Source organism: Tubulanus polymorphus, chromosome 9 (assembly GCF_964204645.1).
Source record: "Tubulanus polymorphus chromosome 9, tnTubPoly1.2, whole genome shotgun sequence".
Lineage (NCBI taxonomy): Eukaryota > Metazoa > Nemertea > Palaeonemertea > Tubulaniformes > Tubulanidae > Tubulanus > Tubulanus polymorphus.
The window spans coordinates 5,279,023-5,305,570 of record NC_134033.1 but is presented as its reverse complement, the minus strand read 5'-3'; the positions used below and the strand labels follow the sequence as shown (position 1 = coordinate 5,305,570).

Here is a 26,548-nt window from a genome sequence, read left to right as displayed (position 1 = left end):
CTTCCGATAAATTGTTCAATTTTAATGCTACAGCTTATGTCAAGCAGGGCACTAACTATTTTCCCATCATTTTATCATGAAGTGTAAACTAAACACTCTTCAAGTTGAACACTATCACAACGAAAATTCTAATAGATATTCGATAATTTAACCCATTTTCTATCATTCAGCTTCACAAATCATGAGTAGGCTTATAACAAAGCATCAAATAAATAAACTATTGAATTGGATCACTTAAAAATTTTGTCGTTTTTGGTTGGCATATAGCAATGGACGAAAACGCAAGAAAATCAATTTAATTTGGATTACACGTATTCTGACATCGTATTTTTGGTTATCTTTATTTGAGAGGGTAATCAGCAACATATTCCGTTCAGCTTTTCAAAACTTTGTTGTTCCTCGTGCGTATTTCTCTTTTCGGTACTAAAACAATATGGCGGCCGAGATTCGCTATTTTCTCTAAATTCTACGGGATTTTCGTGATAAAAGGTAAATTACGATAGTGGAACGTAGATTTTTCCATCTTGTCCTAACCGGCTTCGACGGAGCTTCTATTTCAAGAAACGATCGAGTATTTGATTACGTTTTCAGCGCAACTACAAGGCTTCAAATTCGAAAAGATTTACGATTTGCGGAAGTCCTCCGGACGGTGGCGCCACCGTAATAACGAATTTCTCCGCAAAAATGTACATTTTAACCCTTTCATCGTTGACGATTTCCCAACTTTCTTTGCTGCAGAAAAGTTTGGAGATACGCCGGGCCATTTTTACCTTTTTTTAGAAACAACCGTATATTTTGCACAGGTTTTTCACACTAGTCTAATACGATGGCAATGCCGAATGGATGTGGGTGGTGGACCGTAAACTCGTTGGTTGTATTCGTGGCCCTACCTGAACTCTCCACCTAAAATCCCTAGAAATTTAACAATTTCTAAAAAAATAATGATTTTGAATATTATTGACAAATGAATTTAATTATGACAAGCCCTTTGACGTAGGGTATAGGCCTATAGGCCTATACCCATTCAAAAATTTTGGGGGAAGAAGTTAACATCTGGATCCGTCGAGGAGTTTAGTAAAAAACTGCTCTTCCATGAAATTTCACTCGCTCTCTCTCATTCTGTTGCCCTAGATGCCAAATATTGGCCCTGTACCGTAGCTTACTTGGACTCGACCTTGAAATTAATTATCCAAATTCATGAAATAGGCCTGTTATAGAATAAGAATTATGATTGCAAAACAAACTCCAAAATTCACATTGTATAATTGTTATTTTGATGACGAAGCGCACATCGACCCGCACGGAACCCCCTCCCCCCCTAGGCCTACTAGAACTATCAATGTAAAATCTTGGACCTATTAATGATGGTTTTAACAGCGTTGAAATATAAATCATTAGGCCTCACTATTTAAGGAAATCTTTTCTGGCCCTCTTTTTCATTCGGAATATGATATTCTTTCTAATTCATAACATTGACAAAGTGTTTCATACATTGAGATTAATCTAATTTCAGGATAGATGCCAGATTTTTTCGCGACTACGCCCAACGTCTCGCGGGGGTAATTCCGAGACGAAAATTACGCGAAAGGAATTTTTGAAACGTTCGATTTAGAAATTACGAAAATTATTGCCGAATGGCTTTGAAGCCGATTTTACGCCTGAAAGCCGACGAGCTGTTCATGAAATGGCTCGGCGACACGGACGCGCTCGAAACGCTGAAGGAGAACCTGCGTCAGATCCGCGACAACGAGACGATCTCGTTCCCGGCGCCGGTCGCGAGTCCGCGCAACTGCGTCGTCGGCGGCAAATCGGGGAATTCGCCGCGACTGCGACCGGGTTCGCCCAACACGCCGCCGTGCTCGCCGACGTCCGGTGACCGGCAGAAGATCGCGAGTCCGCGGAGTCCGCGCAAATTCCAGAAACAGACGAACAAACAGCAACTCGGACAGTCTAAGGTAGGGATGAGAAGTTTTCTATTTCGCTTAACCCTTTTTTTCAGGGCTCATTTACTAATTAATAACTAGGCCCTAACTGAAAGTGCTGGAAATGATTTGAACATGGTTCCTGCGGAACAGGGATATCAGGGAAAACTTGAAACTGGAAATTTGGAATGATGATTCCCCGTTTGGAAATATTTGGAAATTTGAGAAGTTTTCCTCAAATCAGGGAAATGTTTGGGAAATTCATTTACGTTTCATGTCCTGGCGACTTTCTTCAACAATTTCCCTTGAAAATCACCTTTTCATCAACCAGTCACCTCTAAAATGTCGACTGGAGTATGATGATATCTGTTCATTTTCATGAAGGCCCCTGTTTCCATTTGGGAAAATTGAAAAATGCTCAAGGGAAAAACCTGGGAATTTTCATTTCATGTAACTGTATAACTATGTTCGAAAATCTAAAAAGATTCCATCCCAATGTATTGGAACTCAGTAGCGTTGAGACTGCTGTAAATATTTCACCGAGTTGACAATGGTAACTCGGTAACGTTGAGACTGCTGTAAATATTTCACCGAGTTGACAATCAGGGAACTCGGTAGCGTTGAGACTGCTGTAAATATTTCACCGAGTTGACAATCAGGGAACTCGGTAGCGTTGAGACTGCTGTAAATATTTCACCGAGTTGACAATCAGGGAACTCGGTAGCGTTTGAGACTGCTGTAAATATTTCACCGAGTTGACAATCAGGGAACTCGGTAGCGTTGAGACTGCTGTAAATATTTCACCGAGTTGACAATCAGGGAACTCGGTAGCGTTGAGACTGCTGTAAATATTTCACAAGAGTTGACAATCAGGGAACTCGGTAGCGTTGAGACTGCTGTAAATATTTCACAAGAGTTGACAATCAGGGAACTCAGTAGCGTTGAGAAATATTTCGCTGAAGTTTGGAGCATGTAGTCTCTCGGTCTCTCTGCTCTCACCATGATTCTTTTTTCTCACCTTGAAGTTTCTCCGCGTAGAAAATAAAGTAAATCATCTCGGCTGGAATTTCATATCGAGAACAGTTTGTGATTGAATTAATATTAAAGAGGTTGTTTGTTGCGATGGAATTCCGGCGCCAGGCGTGTAAGTTGTAGTTTGTTTGTTTTTGCATGCGCGTGCTATTCGTACTTGTACGAGAAACGTCTCGACTTCTAAGGTCAGAATTTTCTATTAAATTGATAAACAAAAATTTCAGACGCTGCTGCGAGAACAAGTACAACATTATTTCATAAGTTTAGGTAATCAAATCAAGGGACTCATAAATAATGGATTTTTTAAAGATATTTGCCCGTACATTGCTCTTTTGAGGACTAACGATCCCAATCGGCCATCCGCGATAAAAGTAGCCGCGAAGGTTGGTGTTATTCGCGCGGTGTAAATTTGAAACCAAAAGCGTCGAATGTTTTTGAACAGCCCCGATCTGTTCAAACGAAGTAAATTTTCGCGAGGGGTTGGGTTGGAATACAGCGCGTGTTATACCGTCGCTTACCGACTCATTCTTGTTGCTCCTTGTCTCCATCCCCCTGACTAACCTCCCCTATATCCCCCTATACTCTCTTCTCCCATGCCTATTTCCGTCTCCTTGTTGCTCCTTAATCTCAAACCCCCACTCTCTGTATTCCCCTTCGCTCCCCTCATCCTTACTCCTCCTCCCCTACCCCCTTATAACCTTCCTCATCTCTTCCTCAGGCCTCCCTTTCATTCTCCATCCATCGCCTGCTTTCTGTGTTCTCACCCCGCTCGTTACGCTCTCCCTCGCTCCTTTTTGCTCCTCAATCTCTAAAACCCCTTCTCTCTACTCCCATCCTCACACCCCTAACCCGCTCACTCTCCCCCACTCCTCACCCCCTCGTCATCTTATTTTTCCTTCTCTCCCTCGCCCCCTCTTCTTGCTCCTTTTTCCATCATCTCCGCTGCATTCCTCCTATTCCTCCTGACCCCTTCCTTTTATGCATGTCGCTCTCTTCCTCCCGGGGGCGGATCCAGAAATTTCGAATAGGGGGCTCAAAATATCTGAGGCCTAAAACATAATTGGTACGTGAACGGATTTGGCCCCTCCAGGTTGTGAAAATGTTATCTCGGCACTAAATATAGGGGGCCCGGGCCGCTTTAAGGTCTCCCCTTTGATTTGCCCCTGTCTCCTCCCCCTCGGTCGACTGGTAAAACAGAACTCTTCCTAGTAGAATATACACGCGTACGTGTATATACCTGTACCATCTCTACTACCGAACACACGTATCATCCTACGACTCGCGCACGGTTTATATATAGAACTATAGAGAACTTCTTCATCGAGATCGAAGAAGGTGAAAACCACCAGCAGCACCACCGCTGCCGTCATAACGCGTCGAAACGCCCGCAGCGTGAGAAACACCGACGCGATTCGGAGAGAACTCTCCCGACTACGGGACGTACGTTATAAAGCATGTATTAAAGCGCAAGGAGAAAATGAATATTTTTCGCATTTAAACGAACATTTTTTCGATGAAATATAACTAGGAACTTTCTGAAAGGATTCGCGTCGCGATCGACGGTTAATAGTGTGCGTACTTTCGCGGTTCAATTTCGTGCTTTTCTGGTTTGAATGGAAGTTACTAAAAATTTAATTGGATCGGTGGTCATTTGAATTCCGTTGTGACTAGTGCGGTGACTAGATGCTGATTCGATACGCTGGACTAGATGAATTGAGAGTTATCGGGCTGTCAGGTTTGATTCGCTGGTGACTGGAGGCTGGCTTGATTCGCGGTGACTAGAAGCTGGTCCGTTCGTGACAACTACGTAAGATGCTGTTTGATTCCTGGGGCCAGTTGCACAGTCGTGACTTAAGTCCAAGAGTGGTCTTAAATCTTAAGACTGGTCTTAAGTTGTTATATTGGCTATAGAACAAAGTTGGTCTTAAACTGGTCTTAAATCTAAGTCATGACTATGCAACTGGCCCCTGGTGACTAGCACGGTGACTAGACGCTGACTTGATTGATGGTCGCCAGTTTGATTTTTGCTATATATCTTGCAGGTTACATCTCACAGTTTTACGTCAATTGTTATAGTTTGAATTCTACTTTCTGTAAAAATATCTTTTCGTTAATTAGTTAGTTCGAAATGTAGTTAGCGGATTAAGAATTTTAATTCCTAAGAAAGTCGACTTGATTTTTGTCAAGTCAGGCCAAAGGATCACAACTGCATTATTAAGGAGTTCAGTAAGAGGTGACCTGATCTTAGTAGGCCTCCAGGTAATAATAGGTAACCAGATGGCGTCATGAACAGTCAGTCTAATGTTGTAAGAATAACTACAGAACTCGAGTATATTTTTAAGAGCCTCGAAGTTGAAGGCCCTATAAAATTCACTTTTGTACTGTCACATGGAATCGTCTATTGTGGCAGTAGTTGATGTCTTACTGCCCACTAGTGACACCTGGTGTGTCCTCAATTGCCATTCGTGGAATCGTCTCTTGCCCCAGTGGTTGATGTCCTTATGCACACTAGCGACACCTGGTGGATCTTCATTAACTACTACTGGAATCCTCTATTACCGCATGCAGTAGTTCATGTCTTATGTACGCTAGCGACATCTGGTGGATCTCGACTAGCTATAAGTGGAATCCCCTTTTGTCCCAGTAGTTGATGTCCTTCTGCACACTAGCGACACCTGGTGGATCCTCACTTGCTACAAGTGGAATCCGCTATTGCCGCAGTAGGTGATGTTCTACCGCTCACTTGCGACACCTGGTGGATCTCCACTTTCCACCAAGTGGAATCCTCTATTGGGGCATATATATTGTAGCATTGCAGTTTCGACTCTATCGAACTGACAATCCTCATACAGGATAATTATCGATGCGATGCGTAGGATAGTTAAGGGGGAGAGAGTGAGGGCTGGAACAGGTTACTGTATAATCAACAGCTGTTAACGGTTAATAATAATCTACCTATGTAAACTCAGTACTGATGGAACTTTCTCTTCCCTCCCTATCTTCCCTCTCTCTCTTCCCCCTCTCTCTCTTCCCTCTCTCTCGCTCTCTCTTCCCTTTCCCCTCCCCTCTCCAGCTCCCCCTCCTCCCTCTCTCCCTCTCTTCCCTCTCCATTCTCTTCACCCTCTCCTCCCTCTCTCCTCCCTCTCCTCCCCCTCCTTCCCACTCTTCCCCTCTCTCTCTTCCCTCTCTCCCCTTCCCCCTCTTCCCCTTCCCTCTCTCTCATCCCTCTCTGTTCTCTCTCCCTTCTCTCTCCCTTCTCTCTTCCCTTCTCTCTCTCTTCCCTCTCTCTTTTCTCTCTTTTCCCTCTCTCTTCCCTCTCCCCCTCTCCCCTCTCTCTCCACTCTCGCAGCATTGTAAATATTCAGCTGGATGCTGTTGTAATCTTTCATCGTCGATAAAGGATGGTTGTTTTTATATAAATGAGGCACGGTTCGTTGCACCGCCACAACTCACAAGTGTAGATGTTGTGTGTGTGGTTATAAACTAAACCAGTGCGCATGATTTTCATCTATATCGTTTTGTTGCCAATTTTTCTTTAGATACTGATATCTTCACGCCAGAATTCGTACAATCTAAACCACGTGAGTGCTGCGAGACCCGGTTTCCGGGCCAATGTGGTGCCGCGGAATTCGATCGTTATTTCTCGCGGGACGGGACTATCACAATTCGTAGGATTATTATCGCATCAACTTATAGAATTCTCGCAGGATCAATGCTCGAATTCAACTCGGGATCATCTTGATGCAACTTGCGGAATTCTCACCGGAATACCGTTTGAATTCAACTTGATGCAGCTTGTAGAATTATCACCCGCAATGATTATTGTTTGAATTCAGCCAGAAGAAGCAACTCGGATAATCAGCTTGGATTTCTTGATTGAATTCATCTCTGTTCAACTTGTAGCTATATTTACGTATAGAATAATTGTTTGAATTCCTTTTGGTTCAATTTATAGAAGAGATAACTGATTGAATTCACCTTATTGAATTCTATTGGTTGAATTCAAGTTCTGCGTTCATCTAGGAAGCAACTTTTCACTCGCTCGATTAACCGCAAAAAAGAGTTGGTCAGTTTTACCGATGTTTAACAGTCTCCATGTTTTATAAGGGCGGCAACCCCCTTCTTTTTTACATGTAGGCCTATATCCACCCCTTTCACTTTTACATCTTCCCCTTATAAAATAACTGCAGCCCCTATCAGAGTGGATGTCAATATTCTATCAATGCTCATAATTGCGCTCAAATATATTGAGCTTATGTGAAAAAATAGGACATTACGCTAAAAATGAGCTTAGATTTTCTGTATTTTTGTGGGCTCGAAAGCCTTGTGGTTTCAGCAGCCGTGATGTCACATTGCAGTCCATTTAAAATTTCTGCAATTACGGAGAACATTGTTTAGAATTTTTTTTTTCTTCATGTTGGAATTCATTTCATAGATGGTTTTTGGTCGGTCAATTTTAGTGTGTAGTCAAATCGACGGTTAATTCGTATCAATCTAGCTCTCGATTATGTAGGACTGGCACCTGGCGATCAGGGGGCAAAAATGCGAATAGTTTTCTTAGGATCGAAGGGTCGGGGTTTAGATGAATCCGTTTTACACCTATGAGCACGCGGCCGGGTCGCTCCGATCGTCGGAATGGGGTTAATCTTCGCCAGGCTCGCGGATTACCTCTCTTAAAGAATAAGCCGCGTTGCTTTTGACGCTGCTGCTGCTGCTGCTGCTGCTGCTGCTGCTGCGGCGGATTAATAAAGGCCTAGTTCGCGCGCGTTTTCTAAAACAGGACTTCACCGGTGATCGGTATTCAGGTGTATTCAGGTTAATTACGACGATTTCGTTTAACGCTTAACGAATGATGATGATTTCCGACGGGGTAATAACCTCACACCTCACAGAGTTGCGAGTTCGATAACGGCATTATCAACCCGCTAGAACGTCGAGTATGGCTTCATGGACCGTTTTGAAACCTATTTCACGATGATAACGATTAATTTTCTTTCGTAGGCATTGTCCTGGCCCTGGTATTTAAAAGACATACCACAACTACATTGTTGTTGGGACCCAGGAGTGCGGGCTTCAGATCATGTGGAAAAAAAAACAACCATGATTTTCAAATGATAAGTCATCAGCTTGGGACATATTTTCGTGAAAACAAATAACAAACGTCCAAGATATTACATTTAATTACTCACCAACTAATGAAGACCAGGCATTGTAGGCATTGTTCTACAGTTATGAGCAGAAATTCAATGTTTGAAAGTTAGATAATTGTTAATGGGCTGAAACTATTGGGTTAAATCATACTCTCGCCGAATCGTGGATTGTTCGTCCGTTCTCAAAGGCCCAAATTAACCGCGGTCAAATTCGGCGCGTTTATTGCCGACTTTCTCTAATGATGATAGTAAAACGATGAAGATTCATTCCCGCGAGTCAGATAGAAAACTTACCCGAGTAATAACCTTTAATCGCTGATTAATCGTAATAAAAACAATAGAAGTAAAACAATACATGTTTCTGCTATGATCACTTTATTAGAACATGGAACATTAGAACATATTCGGCAGCTTAAAAATCCTGTTCAAAATCATCGAAAAAACGAATTGGTTTTCTTTTCGTCAGGATTAGGATTAGGATTAGGATTTTATTTACACTCCAACCATTTCTATGGTACACGGAGGGAGACTTATACAAAGTATACAGGCTGACTGTTAGGCACGCCATCTGGTGGTGTGGCGCATATTTCATATTTCCAAAAATATATTTCAAAGGGAATGCTCTTTATAAATCTTTTGTATGATATCTCCGATGGGGTTTATCCTGGCATCAAAGGACTCTATCATTAGTTTGCGTTGTTTTCATTGACTCCGAAGTCGAATAAACAAGCTTCTACTCCGCAGTCAAATTACAGGGTATATCCTATATACGGCTCTGTCATTCTAAACCAAAAATGCTTCTAAATGCAACTTGAAACTCTTTAAGTTCGGGCAAAATTCTCGAAACTCCATTGAAATTCCTTCATTTTTGAGAAACGGGCAATTTAGAGATTTTTGTCTAGTTTGCGTTGTACAGTAGACTACGCCTAAATCGGTTACAGTCGGGGACCAGGATTTGTTTCTTTTAGCCGATCAGGCGTTTGCCAAATTAGAAGTTTAGGCGGATGAAAATCTACCTAAGAAACCATCGGATAAGTGGTTTACTGAGTACCAACTTGAGAGGGAAGGAGTCTAGGCCTGAAGGTGATACATGTGATCCTCGAAATTTGAAATTTTCACCTTTAACCCTTTCAGTGCTGGCTAATTAATACCCTTTAGTGCTGAAGATAATTTGAAAATTCTGAAAAATTCCACCCTAGTGTGTTTAATAACGGGAATAGCACTATAGTGCGTCTACACCATGGCGCGGTGTATCGTTAGTTACTTATAATTCACTATGTTTGACAGGTGCTGCCATCTTTCAAGAGAGATAATTAGTAATTACTAATTAAATTAATACACCACAGTGCGGTGTACTAGCAAAATCCATCACTGATTCGTACACCGCACTTGGGTGTACCCACACTAAAAGGGTTAATTTTCGTGAAAACTTCTTGTAGGCCTATCAAAGAATGACCGAGCCGTAGGGACCCCCGTATTTACGCGTATTCGAAAAACGAATTTGAGAACGGTTCGGTTTTCAAATGTGTCTCTGTATTTAACAGCTTCCGCTCCTCGGCTTGTGCCGCGTTACTACAGAAGATCTTCTCGTACGAAACTATCGACGGATTATCGGAATTTAAGAAGTCGAAGTCTGCCGATTTTGTGACGAAGCCTCTGAAGTACGAATCAAGCGTGGAAGTGACGAAAAACTGCGAACGTTTCGACGCAACTGTTTGGATGAAATTTCGATGCGACGTACATTGTATAGCATCTGTAAATAGATACGAAAAAAGTGAACTTTCAGTTTTCCGGTTCTGGGGGGCTTCGGAGTAGAATCACTTTTCCAGTGTAGCCCGGGCGTTAAACCGAACGGAGATTACGCACAGAAATATTTGACTTCGAGGACGTAGTTTCGGAAAAAGGATTTTCATTGAATCCGCGTTTGAGCGTCAAAGCGCTTAGGATTGTCGAAGCGAGGAAGTGCGGGATTGGAGATACTTTTCGCGCTGTGTTATCGAAGCTCTCGATTGTAGAAACGAACGCGGAAACTTGCATATCGGATTCCCTGGATTTGAAAAAATTTAAAATATTAAGATCATCTGCAGCAGAATCTCGCGTATAGGATTCCTGTAGCAACGGATTAGATAGAATATCAAAACAGTCGGAAGGAATTCGCGTATACGATGTTCTGCATTAGATAATAGGACGTAAGTAGTGTCGCAACAAATTCGCTTGTCGGATTCTTGAAGTCCCGGATTTAAAAAAAACGAAACGAAAAACGAGGAAAAAAAATTCGCGTATAAGAATCTTTAGGAAGTGCGAGAAAGTTTTTTTCTAAAGATAATTTTCTTCCGATGGCGGCGACATGCGTCGTTTCGCGTCGTCCTCGATAACGCGAGTATCGCTCGCCGAGCATGACGCCGGTGGCGCCGCCTATACGTTACGTGCGCTCGCGTTTGACGGTGTATAACTCTAGTCTGATCGATTTGAGGCGCCACCGCTCGGTGCATTGCTGCGACGTGTGCGACGTCGAGTCGCGCGTCGGCACGCCGTGCGGCGCCGTCCACTACGGACTGTGTACGGCCGTCGCCGATAACCAGTCCAGCGTCCTGACGATGGTGAAACCGGCCTCGGCGGCTGCTGCCGCGTACCAACACGGTCGCCTCGATAACGAATCGCAGGTAAGTCCTAGACGCTACTGAGTTCCACCCTCGATGAATTGTTTTTATGAATAAGGGCAGAGAAATCAGATGAGGTGGGAGGGAGAGATGAGGGAGAGGCGAGGGGAGATGAGGTGAGAGGGAGAGATGAGGTGAGAGGGAGAGATGAGTTGAGATAAGGTGTGATAATATATGATGTGAATGATTAGGGTAAGAAGGATGCAGGGGAGGGGTGGATAGAGATGAAATTAGGGGGGAGAAATGAGGTGAGGGGAGAAAGATGGAATGAGAGGAGAAAGATGAAATGAGGGGAGAGAAATGTCAGGTGAGGGGAAAAATGAAATGAGGGGAGAGAAATGAGGTGAGGGTAGAAAGATGGAATGAGAGGAGAAAGATGAAATGAGGGGAGATAAATGTTAGGTGAGGGGAGAAAGATGAAATGAGGGGAGAGAAATGAGGTGAGGGTAGAAAGATGAAATGAGAGGAGAACGAGGAGGTAAGGGAAGAAATATGAAATGAGAGGAGAGAAATGTCAGGTGAGGGGAGAAAGATGAATTGAGGGGAGAGAAATGAGGTGACAGGAGGAAGATGAGGCCAGGGCAGAGATATGAGGTAAGGGCAGACATATGAGGTGAGAGCAGAAATATGAGGTGAGGGAACTGATGAGATGACAGGAGGGAGAGGCTGAAGAATGGGAAGGCAAGTTGTCGAATAAACACTATAATCCGTGTATACTGTAGATAGGCCTAAATGTAGAAATCCCACACTTTGAATTAAATTATAGGAAAGAATTTATTATTTTGAAACCACAACGTTTCGGCTGTTGACTAACAGCCATCATCAGGTGGAAATAATAAATTCTATCCTATAATTAAATTCGAAGTGTGGGATTTCTTCATTTATGGGAAGGGAAGTTGAGTATTTCCCTCACAACCGACGAATGTAACGACCTTCAATATAATAAATGAATTATCCGACACCCTGCCATTATCAGCAGCCATTATAACCGAGTGAAGTAAGATGTTTCTTTTCCCAGCGTGTGTGTGTTGTTTTAGATCAGATAGACAGAAATTGAGCCGCAAACGAACGTTATTTCTTGTGGTATTTCTCTCTTTCACTGTTATTTAGCGAATGCGTTGCCTCTAAATTGTGCGAAACTCTTCTTTGCAGTAAATTGATATTCGTGGATGAATATCTTTCGGATGTTATATATAACGATATTAATATGAACAACAATTAACCACTGTTTGCTGATATTTGGTTTGGCATTGTTTGGTGTTAAACTAAAATACCTGGAATTTGTAGAATTCTTTACTGAGGGTCTTACCTGGCTTAAATATGTGTAAGGTGTTACTAAGTGTCTTACCCATCTTAAGATATGTGTAAGGTGTTACTAAGTGTCTTACCCAGCCAGAAATATGTGTAAGGTGTTACTAAGGGTCTTACCCAGCCAGAAATATGTGTAGGGTGTTACTGAGGGTCTTACCCAGCCAGAAATATGTGTACGGTGTTACTGAGGGTCTTACCCAGCCAGAAATATGTGTAGGGTGTTACTGAGCTTTAGATATGCGTGAGGTGTTACTGAGGGTCTAACCCAGCTTGAAATATGTGTAAGGTGTTACTGAGGGTCTTACCCAGCCAGAAATATGTGTAGGGTGTTACTGAGGGTCTTACCCAGCCAGAAATATGTGTAAGGTGTTACTGAGGGTCTTACCCAGCCAGAAATATGTGTAGGGTGTTACTGAGCTTTAGATATGTGTGAGGTGTTACTGAGGGTCTTACCCAGCCAGAAATATGTGTAAGGTGTTACTGAGGGTCTTACCCAGCCAGAAATATGTGTAGGGTGTTACTGAGCTTTAGATATGTGTGAGGTGTTACTGAGGGTCTAACCCAGCTTGAAATATGTGTAGGGTGTTACTGAGGGTCTTAACCAGCTTAAGATATGTGTAAGGTGTTACTAAGTGTCTTACCCAGCCAGAAATATGTGTAAGGTGTTACTAAGGGTCTTACCCAGCCAGAAATATGTGTAAGGTGTTACTGAGGGTCTTACCCAGCCAGAAATATGTGTAGGGTGTTATTGAGCTTTAGATATGCTTGAGGTGTTACTGAGGGTCTTACCCAACTCGAAATATGTGTAAGGTGTTACTGAGGGTCTTACCCAGCCAGAAATATGTGTAGGGTGTTACTGAGCTTTAGATATGCGTGAGGTGTTACTGAGGGTCTTACCCAACTCGAAATATGTGTAAGGTGTTACTAAGGGTCTTACCCAGCCAAAAATATGTGTAAGGTGTTACTGAGGGTCTTACCCAGCCAGAAATATGTGTAGGGTGTTACTGAGCTTTAGATATGCGTGAGGTGTTACTGAGGGTCTTACCTGGCTTGAAATATGTGTAAGGTATTACTAAGCGTCTTACCCAGCCAGAAATATGTGTAGGGTGTTACTGAGCTTTAGATATGCGTGAGGTGTTACTGAGGGTCTTACCCAGCTTGAAATATGTGTAAGGTGTTAGTGAGAGTATTACCCATTTTAAAATATATGTAAGGTGTTATTGAGGGTTGCCCCTTGTAATATGTGAAAGGTAGAACTGAGGATCTTATCCAGCTTGAAATATATTTAAGATGTTTTTGAGGTCTTGCCCCTTGCAATACGTGTAAGGTAGAACTGAGGGTCTAAGAGGTGTTACTGAGGGGCTTACTTACCTAATACTTGAAATATGAAATAGCCTATATGAAAGTAGTTATACCGAGGCCCTCTTGTTCAATCATACGGGTCAAATCAAAACTTCGATAAGGTTATTCTTATGTTCTCTGACAGTGATACTGGGAAGAGTTTTGGGTTTGAAAACAATTCAGTTAGTAATTTACGTTATAAGTATGTGTACTATCTCAGACCTGATTGACATTACTGTTCGAGTTCAATTACTACCAATATTATCGGAGCACTCTCAAAATCAGAATAATTTCTAGTTCATTTTCGATTAAAATACTATTTTAGATGTCGATTGGTGTCAGTAATTCTCTCCATGATTTGACATCTGAAATAGTACTTTAACCGAAAATAAACTATAGAACTATAGAAATTATCGGAATACTACAAAGGTAGATACCGAAGTCGTCAGATCCGCTCCCTCCCTCTCCCTCCCTCTCCTCCCTCTCTCTCCCTCTCTCTCCCTCTCTCTCCCTCTCTCTCCCTCTCTCTCCCTCTCTCTCCCTCTCTCTCCCTCTCTCTCCCTCTCTCTCCCTCTCTCTCCCTCTCTCTCCCTCTCTCTCCCTCTCTCTCCCTCTCTCTCCCTCTCTCTCCCTCTCTCTCCCTCTCTCTCCCTCTCTCTCTCCCTCTCTCTCGCTCTCTCTCGCTCTCTCTCCCTCTCTCTCCCTCTCTTCTCTCTCTCTCTCTCTCTCTCTCTCTCTCTCTCTCTCTCTCTCTCTCTCTCTCTCTCTCTCTCTCTCTCTCTCTCTCTCTCTCTCTCTCTCTCTCTCTCTCTCTCTCTCTCTCTCTCTCTCTCTCTCTCTCTCTCTCTCTCTCTCTCTCTCTCTCTCTCTCTCTCGTTCCCTTGCGTCGTGTACGTTGTGCTTTAAACTCTAACACTAAAACTCTGAACAATCTAGCCGATGCCAGTTTGTCATGAGTTTCAAGTAGAAGGCTTTTCTTATAAATAGTGAGATGTTGTTATCTAATAAGAAGAACTGAGGGTTATTAGTGATTTAACCTTGAATTAGTGTTTACTGCGCGAGGGAGAGGTTGGGAACGTACTTTTAATTACGAGTATATTTAGAGATGATGTTGTTAGGATGCAACGGGGAAGGACGATAAGCGAGATGAGATTGCTTGTAGAAATGGTTATAGTTGAATAAACGTGCACTTTCTAAAACCCAAATTCTAAGAAATATCGAAGAACATCTAGGCCTAAGCCGCAGTCACATGGAGACGACTTGGCCTGGGTCAAACAGACATGGTCAGGATCAGATATAAGTCAAATTTGGCCCGTGCCCTTTTAAAACGTGCGTTCACATGTTAACCACTGGCTCATAATAAACAATGCTTAACCAAAGCGAAGCGAGTCACTTCTGGAACCAGTTGCGATTCACACGCGATAATTTGTGATCCGCGTTAAAATTTGGCTCATGCCAGGTCAGGCCCGAATAAGAAGGGTTAGGTTGGCCTAATCCGGCACTATTAAGAAACATTTTGGAACCCCCCTCCCCCCCATTGAGACAAGGTGGATACAAGGTTTCAAGTGCGGAGTCCGTCTTCAGAGAGTAAAACCCTGGCAGCAAAGAACCCAGCTGCGAAGCGACTCGGTGATTCATAATGTTTAAGTAGAGTAAAAGATGAAACATGCGAGCGAATGTTTCACCTGAAAACATGATTTTTTTCAGGCAGCAGGCAGTTCTTTTTTTAAAATACTTAGTCATAACATAAAAGACATATAAATACGGTTTTATTTACAATGCTCACGCGTGCGGTAATCTTGTATAGTACACTTGTTTTACCTCTGCAGGGTATGTGTGTATATATATATATATATATATATATATATATATATATATATATATATATATATATATATATATATATATATATATATATATATATATATATATATATATATATATATATATATATATATATATATATATACGTTCTAATCATGGGTGGTAGAATGAAGGAAGAATGGTTGATATAGAGGGAGGGAGGGAGAGTCAGGGAAACTAGTGAGAGGTATGCAGGAGATTTTTCGAGAGATAGGCGTTAGAGGACTGCAGAGTGAAATAGGGAGGGCATGATGGAGACTTGGGAGGGTGAGATGGAAGGGAAAGTCGAAAGACTCATTCTACGGTCAAAGAGGCTGGAAGAGAACGAACAAGAGGGAGGAGGATATAATGAGAGCACACAGAGAGAGAAGGAGAGATGGAGGAGAGCCAAATTTTAAGTGAAATCGAGAGTCTTAGAAAGTCGTCACTGTATCGATGTTAGTCTTCGGACCGAGTTCATCGTAAATGATTGAGATTAAAATCGGTCGCGTTTAAACGAAAGGTTACACAGTATTAGTCATCGGTTCTTCAGACCGAGTTCATCGTTCAAAATTAATCATTACTGCGACGAAGCCATGTTTTAAGCGGAACTAAAAGCGTTTTGAAGTCAACACTCGCACACAGATTTCGTTAATACGCAATAGGAAAAAATTGAAAATATAATTTCTGAAGCAATAAATGTAAATCTGAATCTGAATCCGAGGGTAGCTCCAAGAATGTCCAAATGATAGTGTTCAGTGACATTCAAGGGTGGCTCCAGCTGGTCAGCTGCATGGTCAGCCATCATGGAAACTTCTTCGCTTAGAATGGTGACAGTTTCATTCGAAACGAAGAAAATTTATGTGCACAATTTGATGATTTATGCGTAAACTATGATAACCTATACGTACATTATGATAGTTTATGCACAAATTATGATAATTTATGTGTACATTATGATAACCTATATGTACATTATGATAGTTCATGCGCATATTGTGATGCGTATATTATGATAATTTATACGTTATAATAATTTATGATTTATGCGTACCTATTTTTGTATCGTTTCAGTTGACGAAAGATTCGACGAATTTAGTGAACAACAACAACAACAAAGACGCGACGAGCACAACGATCAATAATATAAATAATAATAATAATATAATCAATCAACAGCAGCATCAGAAACCGTCGCCGAGACACGCGACGAAACAGGATCCGTCTATAAACGCTAACGACGCCCTCTATAATCGCACTAGTCCGTCCGGCGTCGACCGGAAACCGGTTCACATACCCGCGTTTTATTTCCCGATGGGTTCGCCGTCGCGGGTCGACGATACGCACACGTGGTCGCGCGTGGCGGCCGTGTTTAAAGACGCCGATGACGACGGCAAGATATACCGCAATCGCATGAGCGATGTAACGAAGGTGAGGTTCGTTCGTGATTCCGGCACGTCGGATTGATGTGAAAATATGCGCGTAAAATTTGAAAAAAAATCTTTATCCGCTTTACCCCTTCAGTGCTGACTTATTGATACCCAAAAGCGCCGGAGATGATTTGAAATTTTTTAGAAATTCCACCCCATTATTGCATTGAATAACAGGCATACGGCTTTAATGCTACACTGCGGTGCGGTGTATCATCAGCTTCTTTAACTTTCGTAATGTTTGGCAGGTGCTGCCATCTTTCAATGCAGAAAAAAATTGCTAGTAACATGAATACACCGCGATGCAGTGTACTAACAGTGTATACGTATCACTGATTTGTACACCGCACTTTGGTGTAGATGCACTGGAGGGATTGTGAAAGAAGGGTTTAGACTAGAAATCTCGTACAAAAAAAAACATGAATATGCGTGGAAAATTTGAGAAAATTTTCATAATACGAATCTTGATCCCCTTTTTATGCGATAATACGGTGTAGCTTAGTAGCTTATGCAAAAGCTGTATGAAGGATTATAATATTTGTATTAATCCGTACAGAGTATAACCAGTGCTTATCTTATCGAAACTTGATGTGGAAAAATGTGAACAATTTGGAAAAACTGTGTGAAAGATCTTGGTATTTTGATGTGAAAAATGTAAAAAAAAGAAGCCAAATGAGGATGTAAACATTCCATTTCATCGGTACTGCTAAGATTCATATCACCAACTGTTCTGAACCCGGTTCCACGGCTCCTGACTCCATGCCTCATTAATCATTTGTTTATTTATTGTTCTAGGCATGCGGTGTCCCCCTCTACTGGAAGAATCTCATGTATATAGCGTGCGATGGAGAAAAGAATGGTTACATAACGCATCAAACATTTACTGCCGTGTGGAAAAAGTCAGTTTTATTCATAAGAAAATCTTGTTAGAACCAAAATTGGTTTAGACCGGTGTTATGTTGCTAGAACAACTATAGAACCAAATTGAGCTTAGACTTTTCTTAAGTTTTTGGGTTGACTATGAATCAAAGTGAGCTTTGACTGGTCTTAAGTTGTTAAATTGGCTACTAACCAAAATTAGCTTCTTAGACTTTTCTTAAGTTTTTTGATTGGCCATAGAACCAAAATGTGCTTAGACTGGTCTTCAGTTGTTGAGATTTGGCTATGGAACCGAAATGAGCTTGGACTGGTCTTCTGTTTTTAGATTGTCCCTATAACCAGAATAGGCTTATACTGGTCTTAAATCAACTCGTAATATTTTTCTACTGCATACAATTATTTCTCAATACTATTTTGTTGTTTTTTTTTTGTTCCAGAATTTGTCAGAGTAGTTTTGATGAAACGTCGCGGTTTGTTAAATTGGCCGCAAAACCCAACACAAATTATCTAGAAAGCGATGATTTCATTCCTTTAGTTCAGGTAAACGAAACATGATTTTGTCTTTCTTTCAAGACTGTTTTGGGAGAGTTGTGATGCTCTTCCAGAATAGATGGCCGACCTCCAAAGCTGCCTAAAAGCATCATCAAATTGCCTAGTCATTTTATATATAGGCATCTATCGAAATGATGGTGCACTCCATAGAATTCCCTTGACATCACTAATTACCTTGTTGATAAAGAACCTTCCTTAAAAGATGGCTCAATGAGTCGGCCAAGCATTTCACACTAGTGAAAAGTCCGTTCTAAATCGGTTCCATTTTAGAACACGCCACAAGAGTGATCGAGGTCTTTTCTAGATTCTAGAATCAGACCATTTCTCCATGTGTTAATAGAAACTGAGCTTTGATTGCCAATCAATCGCAGTTTTGCATCTAGCCGGACCAGTGTCGACGCCGATTTAGGAAAACGTTTGTAAACGAATGGAAAACATTCGATTTATTTTGCAGGACGTCGTCGAAACTCATCCCGGTCTTAGCTTTCTACAAGACGCTCCTGAATTCCATTCGCGATACGTCAGCACCGTAAGTATAGCGGACTCCACGCCGCGGCAGACGCCGTCCCCGCGTGACCTTCAAGATGTCATCGTTCTAACTGTTCGTATTATTTTGCAGGTAATAGCGCGCATATTCTACTGCGTGAATCGGTCGTGGACCGGGCGAATCACTATCCCCGAACTACGGCGTAGTAATCTATTACAAGTGAGTACACAGATACAACGTGTACTGAGATAAAAACCTACTATGTACAAATCAAAAGAATTTTAAAATCAAAAATTTATTCATTTCGAAATACTAAGACACCGCGACGTTTCGATCTCACCCCAGAGATCATCGTAGGGTGTGATGAGATATTGACTAAAAACAAGGGTATATAATATCTTGTGGGCCGTGGTTAAAGTGACATCATACACGCATTCGTGATCTAATTACAGGTTATAAGCAGTATTGAGGAAGAAGAAGACATCAACCAAATCGTCGACTATTTTTCGTACGAACATTTCTACGTGATTTACTGTAAATTCTGGGAACTCGACAAAGACCACGATTTGTTCATCAGTAAAGAGGACCTCGGACGACATAACGACGCAGGTGCGTGAAACTATTTCTCATGATTCGGATGAAAAAATCGAACCTTCATTACTCCATCTCAATCCCTGAGTTTACATGTGTTCATTGGCAGGGATTCGAACCTGATGGCATCGCTTCGCTGAGCCACGGAAAGGACCCCTGCCACAGTAGACCGGGTGTGCAGGTATATGCGCAGCTTTGCCGCCCAAAAACTCGCGGCACCAATCAGATAGCTCATTGTATAATCGCTGAGGTAGATTTCAAGGAAGAACTATAGCTTGGAAAACCCGGGCTAAAATAAAACAGGATTTCTTATTGGCTAATAATGACTTCATCTAAGCTGCGCGTGTAGCTGCGCACTTGGTCTAGTGTGGCAGGGTTTCGTACCGTGGCAATTTCGATGCCATCAGGTTTGAATCCCTGCCGGGGGAGGATGACATGTGTTCTGATATTGTACATAATCCCAAACAAGGAATCAAAAGGGAGTCTGAATGAAATATTTCACTGAGCTGATATCTGTTCGACATATCGAATATACCATATTAGTCATGTTCTCCTGTATGGGAATACTAGTGTTATAACTAGATAGGCCTAATGAGATATATCAACAGTCCAGAATGATGAGACCACATAACACTTTATGATAAAAACAAGGGCTAAAATCTGGTTGAAGTATGACAGTTGAAATATTGGGAATGAATTTAGTATTGAGTTGGAAATAATAGCTGCGGGACCAGGTCCAGCATTAAAACCGGTTAAAAACTAAAGCTTAGCATACTACGTAGGGGTACTTACATCATACAATAGTGAATATAAGCTATGAAAAATATATTTTTCTATATTACATGTGTCTTTATAACACCACACCTGACTACGACTACTATTTGATAGTAGTTTCTACTCTTTTTAAAACCTCAACTGATTCCGAAAATATTGAATTATTCTCAAAATCAGAATAATTTCTAGTTCAACTCAACTACTATTTTCGTTGTCAAATTACTCTCGTTTTCGGTGACGACTTCTACAATTTAAGATATCAGGAAGCAGGCACCGCAACACGGTCGCAGTGTTTCAACTATGGTTAATTCTAGTATGTTTTGATTGTTTGTTTCAGCTATATCTACACGTATGATCGATCGAATATTCTCCGGCGCTGTGACTAGGTAGGGAACTTCCCTTTTAGTAGATGAATGTATATTCTTAGTTGAACGTCGGTAGTACTAGACTACTACGACGCAACATGACCCATGGTTATGTGATGCCATGATACACCATACGATTAGCATACAACGGCACAGCATCATTCAAGACCTTACAATAGCATGCATCAACATGCAACAACGTAAAATAGCATGGATCAGCATGCTACAAAGTGCAATAGCATTCATCAACATGCATCTAAGTAAAATAGCATGGATCAACATGCAACAAAGTGCAATACCATTCATTAACCTGCAACATCATGCAATACCATACAGCAACATGCATGAAAATAGAATAGCATTGGTCAACATGCAACAAAGTGCAATAGCATTCATCAACGTGCAACATCATGCAATACCATACAGCAACATGCATCAAAATAGAATAGCATGGATCAACACGCAAAAACGTGCAATAGCATTCATCAACATGCAACAAAGTACAATAGCATTCATCAACATGCAACAAATTAGAATAGCATGGATCAACATGCAACGAAGTGCAATACCATTCATCAACATGCAACATCATGCAATACCACAGCATGCATCATAGATTTTTCTATCATTCTCTTTACACAGGGGTAAATCTCAGAAGGATGGACAGATGAGTTATACGGATTTCGTTTGGTTTTTGATATCGGAAGAGGACAAACGACATCACACCAGGTAATTACGAAATTTCTTGCCATGTTGATTAGTGGAGGCAACGAAAAGCGCAAATTCTATCGTATCACGGGGATTTATGGTGGCAGCCATCTTTTCTGAAAGCATAAGGGAATTAATGGCATCGTAGGGGTATTCATGGTTGAAGCAGTCATCTATCCTTGATAGAAAAGGGCAAATGTGATGTATAAAGGGACAGACATCTTTTCTGTAATGCAGAGTTCGTACAGAACAAGAAAATCTGGGAATTCTTGAGATCTGGAAAAGGTCAGGGAATTTTGATTTTTTGCCCTGTTCTTGATGATTGGCACATGGAACCTTTTGTGAACAGACTGTCCACCCCCACTGAGGATATCTTGTGATTTAATTGAATTTTTGGTCGAGGTTCACGGAAATATCAGGGAGTTTCAATTTTTGGTGTCTTGTTGATCTTGGTGATGAGTGTTGTTTGTGCAGCCACCCTTTTACGAAAGAATAGCCCCCTGAGGATTTCTTTTGATTAAATTTGGGAATTATCGATCAAAGGGTCTGGGAAATACCAGGGAATTTTCGCTTCCTTGGTCTGTAACAACCCTATAGTTAAAGCGATATGGCTAATTTGATGATGTCGTTGGGGTATTTATTTGAGGCAGCTGTCTAAAGGTTTTTGTTGTTGTTTTTCTGTGTGCGTATAGTATTGAGTACTGGTTTCGATGTATGGACCTTGACGGAGACGGCATATTATCGATGTACGAAATGGAATATTTCTATGAGGAACAAGTACAACGCATGGAATCGATGGGAATCGAAACGCTGCCTTTCGAAGACTGTTTGTGTCAGGTGCGTTTTTTTCACATTTACGATCACGGTATAAAAACCTGTTGGTTGTCGGTTGCTTGAAAGTTGGTTTGAATTAACCCGCGGAGAGTTGACATAATGACAGTTAAAGTTCATTGTTACTATGTAAGTGGTATTTATCAGCCAGTTATTTTTAACCAACTTTTTGAGTTACTGGGTCCAGAAGAATAGTATATATGCAGGAATAATTGTATTTTAGACTTAAATCTGCACTCGGCCTATTAGGCGAGTCGCTTTATTGGCCGGAAAATACGGTACACACCATCTGGTAGTAGAGCTGGAGTGACAGGGTCCTCATGTCACTTATCAATTATTAGCTATCCACCAGCTATGAAATTTTGAACAACTTTCCCCTACTGAATATTCGAGGGTCTTCTTAAAATTACGTTTCGGAATTTCTCTATTTCTAGATGCTGGACATCGTTAAACCGAAACACGATGGTAAAATCACGCTGAGCGATTTGAAGGCGTGTAAACTGACGCCGATATTCTTCGACACGTTTTTCAACTTGGAGAAATATCTCGACCACGAACAGCGAGATCCGTTTGCGAACACTCGCGTAAGTTGACATTTCCAGCAACTGTTCACACATTTTCGTCTTTCGAGAAATTTCCATCGGCTGTTGATACATTTCCATCACTTGTTGACAACATTTCCATTGACTGTTGACACAATTCTGCCAACTTCGACACATTTCCATCAGCTGTTGACAACATTGCTGTCAACTGTTGACACATGTCGATTGTTGAGAACATTTCCATTGACTGTTGACAAATTTCCATTAACTGTTGACAACATTGCTGTCAGCTGTTGACATATTTCTGTCAACAATTGATAACATTTCCATTGAATGTTGAGACGTTTCCATGAACTATTGACTCATGGGTGTCAACTGTTGACAACATTTCCATCAACAACTGTTAACACGTTTCACAGTTCCCTCAGCTCATGGTAATTCAATTCTTATTGTTGTTCCCGCAGGATTTAGACGGTCCGGAGATGTCGGATTGGGAACGCTTCGCAGCTGAGGAATACGAAGTTTTAGTCGCTGAGGAAGGCGGCGGTCAAAACGATGACGATGAAATGTGAGTGAAAAGAATTTAACGAATCATTCACTTATATGTAACGACTCCCCAGTAGGGGATCCACCAGGTGGTGCTAGTGTGCATTCGGACAACAATGCCGGCTTTTCCTCTCCGATTCAGTAAAAATCTTTTCGAAATCTGTTATAATATTTGCCCAAGAATTAGTCGGACAATTTTGCGAAGAAGATCATTTCTTTATACTATGTAAAAAGTATCAGGCAGGTGCTGTTACTATCAGGTGATGAAAGGTTGGCTAGTGGGTCTTGCCCCAGATAGCAAAATATCTATTTATAAAATCGGGTAAACAATCATTTAGAAAAGAAATATGAGAAATCGATTGTATTCATATTTTTATTTCACCCCCTGACATGAAACTCACCTTTTAAAAAATCCACAAGACAACAAAATGAAAAAGCCAGGACTTGGTGAGCTAGGTTTCGAACAAGTTGTTATATTGCTACGCACGCCATCTGGTAGGATAGCTGGGGTTGCAATGGCTCCTCATTAAATCGGTGATTGTATAACACTTAACTATTAACGAATTAATGGATTAACTCTTTTTTTCGGGAACTAATTATTGTAGAATTTATCTGCAACGGCAACTTCAGCACCAATGTCAACAACTTTATTCTGCACCGTCGTCGTTCCGGTAAAATATCGACATTCACAGCAACGTGTTTTACATGTGTTATATCTACGTATCTGTCTGTGCGTCATTTGTGCATCTGATGCCGGTATCAATCTACACAGCCTGGACCCTCGGACGCCCCCGAACATTCGACGCTTAATCACTGTGCCTTCAGTGCACGGAGACTTCATGTGACCCGAGACATTTCTCTAATAGAAAATGAACTAAAAACACCAGACTTTAGGCATTTCATCAGCACACATTCGAAAACTGATCATTCACACTTCGCATGTGTTCAGGACATCACCTTAGACATTTTTGTTTGAAAATGAACTACATTGTATACACACCAGACATTAGACATTTTATCTGCACACTTTCAAAAACTGATCATTCGCACTTCACATGTGTTCAGAACATCACCTTAGAAATTTTTGTTTGAAAATGAACAACAAACACCAGACATTAGACATTTTATCTGCACACTTTCAAAAACTGATCGCCCACACTTCACTCGAGGTTCAAAACTTCACCTGAGATATTCTAAATTGAAAATTACCAACAAACACTTAACATTAGACATTCTATCAGGATACTTTCAAAACTGATCGTCCACACTTCACACATGTGTTCAGTACTTCAACTGAGACATCATTGAAAATGAATTACAAACTCGAGACATCTAATTAGCACACTTTGTCTTTCAAAAACTGATCGTCCAGTACTTCACATGTGTTCAGTGCTTCACCTGAGACATCTCAGAAAATGAATTGCAAACTCGAGACTTTTAATAAGCATACTTTCAAAAACTGATTGTCCAGCACTTGTCAAGTGTTCAGAGCTTCACCTGAGACATTTCAAATAAAAACGAACTAAAACACCAGACAATACACATTTTGTCAGTGCACTTGCAACAACTTATCGTCCACACTTCACACTATCTAACGTGGTAATTCAGGAGTATAGATTGATACTTGTATAAGATCTGGTTTGACTTTGTATGTACAAGGTCGTTGTTTCGTTATCTATCTACTGGGTATCTGTTCATTCTTCTCTGTCTCCTTTTTGTTTTTCTATCATAAGTACGTAGATTGTCTCATTGTCTCCTTCAGAACTAGCGGTAAATACCAGACGATAGTTACAGCAAAATCCATACGTTCAAGCTTCTATATTATCGCCTTGTAAATATTTATTACAGAAATATTTTGACTCAGGATCGAAATTATAAACGACTTGAAATTGGATCCAGAGTCAAATTGAACCTACACACAACTGACGTGGAACTGGGTTCAGAGTTAAATTAAATCCACACTACTCTGAAACTGGATCCACAGTAAAATGATACCCACGCCCATGTGGAACTGGGTTCAAAGTCAAATCAAACTCCCATAACTGTGGCATAGGATCCAGAGTCAAATAAAACCCACGCAACTGTTGTGTACAATTTAATTGTTGTGTATTTAGCCCACAACCCATTCATGTTTTTTTCTCTGTTTTCTTCGTTTATGCCTGCTGCATGTGGATATAATCATTAAACTAATGACAGATTGAATGCTGAAATATTCACTTGGTTATAAGTGTCTGTAAGTTTTGTATATCACTGCGTGTTCATCTCAGGGTAGTGTTATTCAATATAGTTAAATGATATTTTCAACTTATATATCATTTGCACTTAACTCACGGACACACCGTAATATCTATTAACAAAAGTGTGGAGGACAGGTTTGGTGCCGAAATCTTTAAGCGGCCTCGGTAGATCAGTGAGATAAGGCGTGATGCTGTAGCATCCACTATCAGTGCTGAGCGACAAGTGGGCTCAAGTCCCGACGGCTGCTAATAGCGTGTGGGCATCACTTCAAAAGCCGTGGTCCTGCTATGGGGTTAAATGCGTAGTCAAAATAGGGTTAGTCTCGGGAAACCAAGATGTCAAATGACATAAAGCGATGGGTAACCACAGGGGCTCGTAGTTGTAGTTTAAGGACGACCAGAGTACCTGGAATTTTTTATCTAAGCTACATTTTTTACCTACAAGTAAACTTCACCAACGAGCTCCTAGTGTAAAATAAAAAATTATAGAAAAAATCAAAGCCCTTCTTTGACTTTAACCTCCAGATGAGATTGTGCTCAGTTTGTACGCGGTAGTACGATGGTGAATACAGCTGTCCATCCGGACCCAGTTCCACAGTTCTGAGTTAAGATTTGACTCGGGAGTTAACTAATTGAAAATGAACTAATTTTAACTCTGATTTAACTCTTAACTCATGACTGAAACTGGATCCCAGAAATGGCAAAATGCGTTCATGGCTGATGAAGCTTTAGGACCCTCGATCCCCTCGTGATACCGCAATACAACTAAGCTAAAAATGCCAAAAAGGCGAATGAAAATGCGATAAAAATGTCATTTCTTTTTTCTTTCTTTTTTTTCAGTAATTACGAGGACGATTTTTCGCCGGACGACGACGAGGAACTGATCGCTTTGAACTCTGTCTCGAATCAGAACTTTAAACTACAAAACCACGGCAGCATCGGTGGCGCCGGAGATACGCAGCTACAACGAGGCGGTGGCGCCACCGGTACGACATCGACCGTCGATCCGGAGGACGATCTGTACGATTTTTCGTCGAAAGGCCTCGGCTACTGATAAGTCGTATTTTTTCTTTCGGACTCGCGCTCGTGAGATGGAAGACGGCGAACGCTTCGTTTCTGGGGAAATTCTACGATTTCGATCGCGACGAAAAAAGATGCGTAGGGAAAAAAAATATGCCTCTCTTCTCTCCGAAACCGGGTGAATATCTCTCGATTAGTCGCAAAGGAAAATTACGTATCAGATCTAAGTTCAGCGTAACCCGCTTAATCCAGATCGATTGCATTGAATTGATCCGGACTATACAGAAATCCGCGTTGAAGAAATTGGTTTCTACTTATTTTTTTCTTA

General features: G+C 41.3%; 2 protein-coding genes across 2 annotated transcripts; both read left to right on the top strand.

Annotated features, from left to right (window-relative positions):
* Positions 1-387: 387 nt before the first annotated feature.
* LOC141910485 (uncharacterized) lies at positions 388-16,398 on the top strand (the record flags this gene model as incomplete). Its single annotated transcript, XM_074801177.1, has 3 exons — positions 388-489; positions 1,514-1,955; positions 16,333-16,398. Coding segments are annotated over exons 2-3 (387 nt in total), but the record flags the coding sequence as incomplete, so codon positions are not given.
* A 36-nt stretch (positions 16,399-16,434) lies between these two features.
* LOC141910484 (serine/threonine-protein phosphatase 2A regulatory subunit B'' subunit alpha-like) lies at positions 16,435-26,254 on the top strand. Its single transcript, XM_074801176.1, has 12 exons — positions 16,435-16,689; positions 17,484-17,587; positions 18,005-18,107; positions 18,574-18,648; positions 18,739-18,825; positions 19,059-19,215; positions 20,309-20,357; positions 20,979-21,065; positions 21,737-21,881; positions 22,310-22,459; positions 22,882-22,985; positions 26,041-26,254. The coding sequence occupies exons 1-12, from the start codon at positions 16,573-16,575 to the stop codon at positions 26,252-26,254; spliced, it is 1,392 nt and encodes a 463-aa protein (XP_074657277.1). The 5' UTR covers positions 16,435-16,572.
* Positions 26,255-26,548: the final 294 nt, after the last annotated feature.

What these genes read in the sequence shown, in the direction of transcription:
- LOC141910484 (XM_074801176.1), top strand. Translation starts at nt 16,573, where the DNA reads ATGGGTTCGCCGTCGCGGGTCGACGATACGCACACGTGGTCGCGCGTG. An exon ending in GCATGAGCGATGTAACGAAG is followed by an intron (nt 16,690 to 17,483) that starts GTGAGGTTCGTT and finishes TTATTGTTCTAG; the next exon opens with GCATGCGGTGTCCCCCTCTA. An exon ending in TTTACTGCCGTGTGGAAAAA is followed by an intron (nt 17,588 to 18,004) that starts GTCAGTTTTATT and finishes TTTTTGTTCCAG; the next exon opens with AATTTGTCAGAGTAGTTTTG.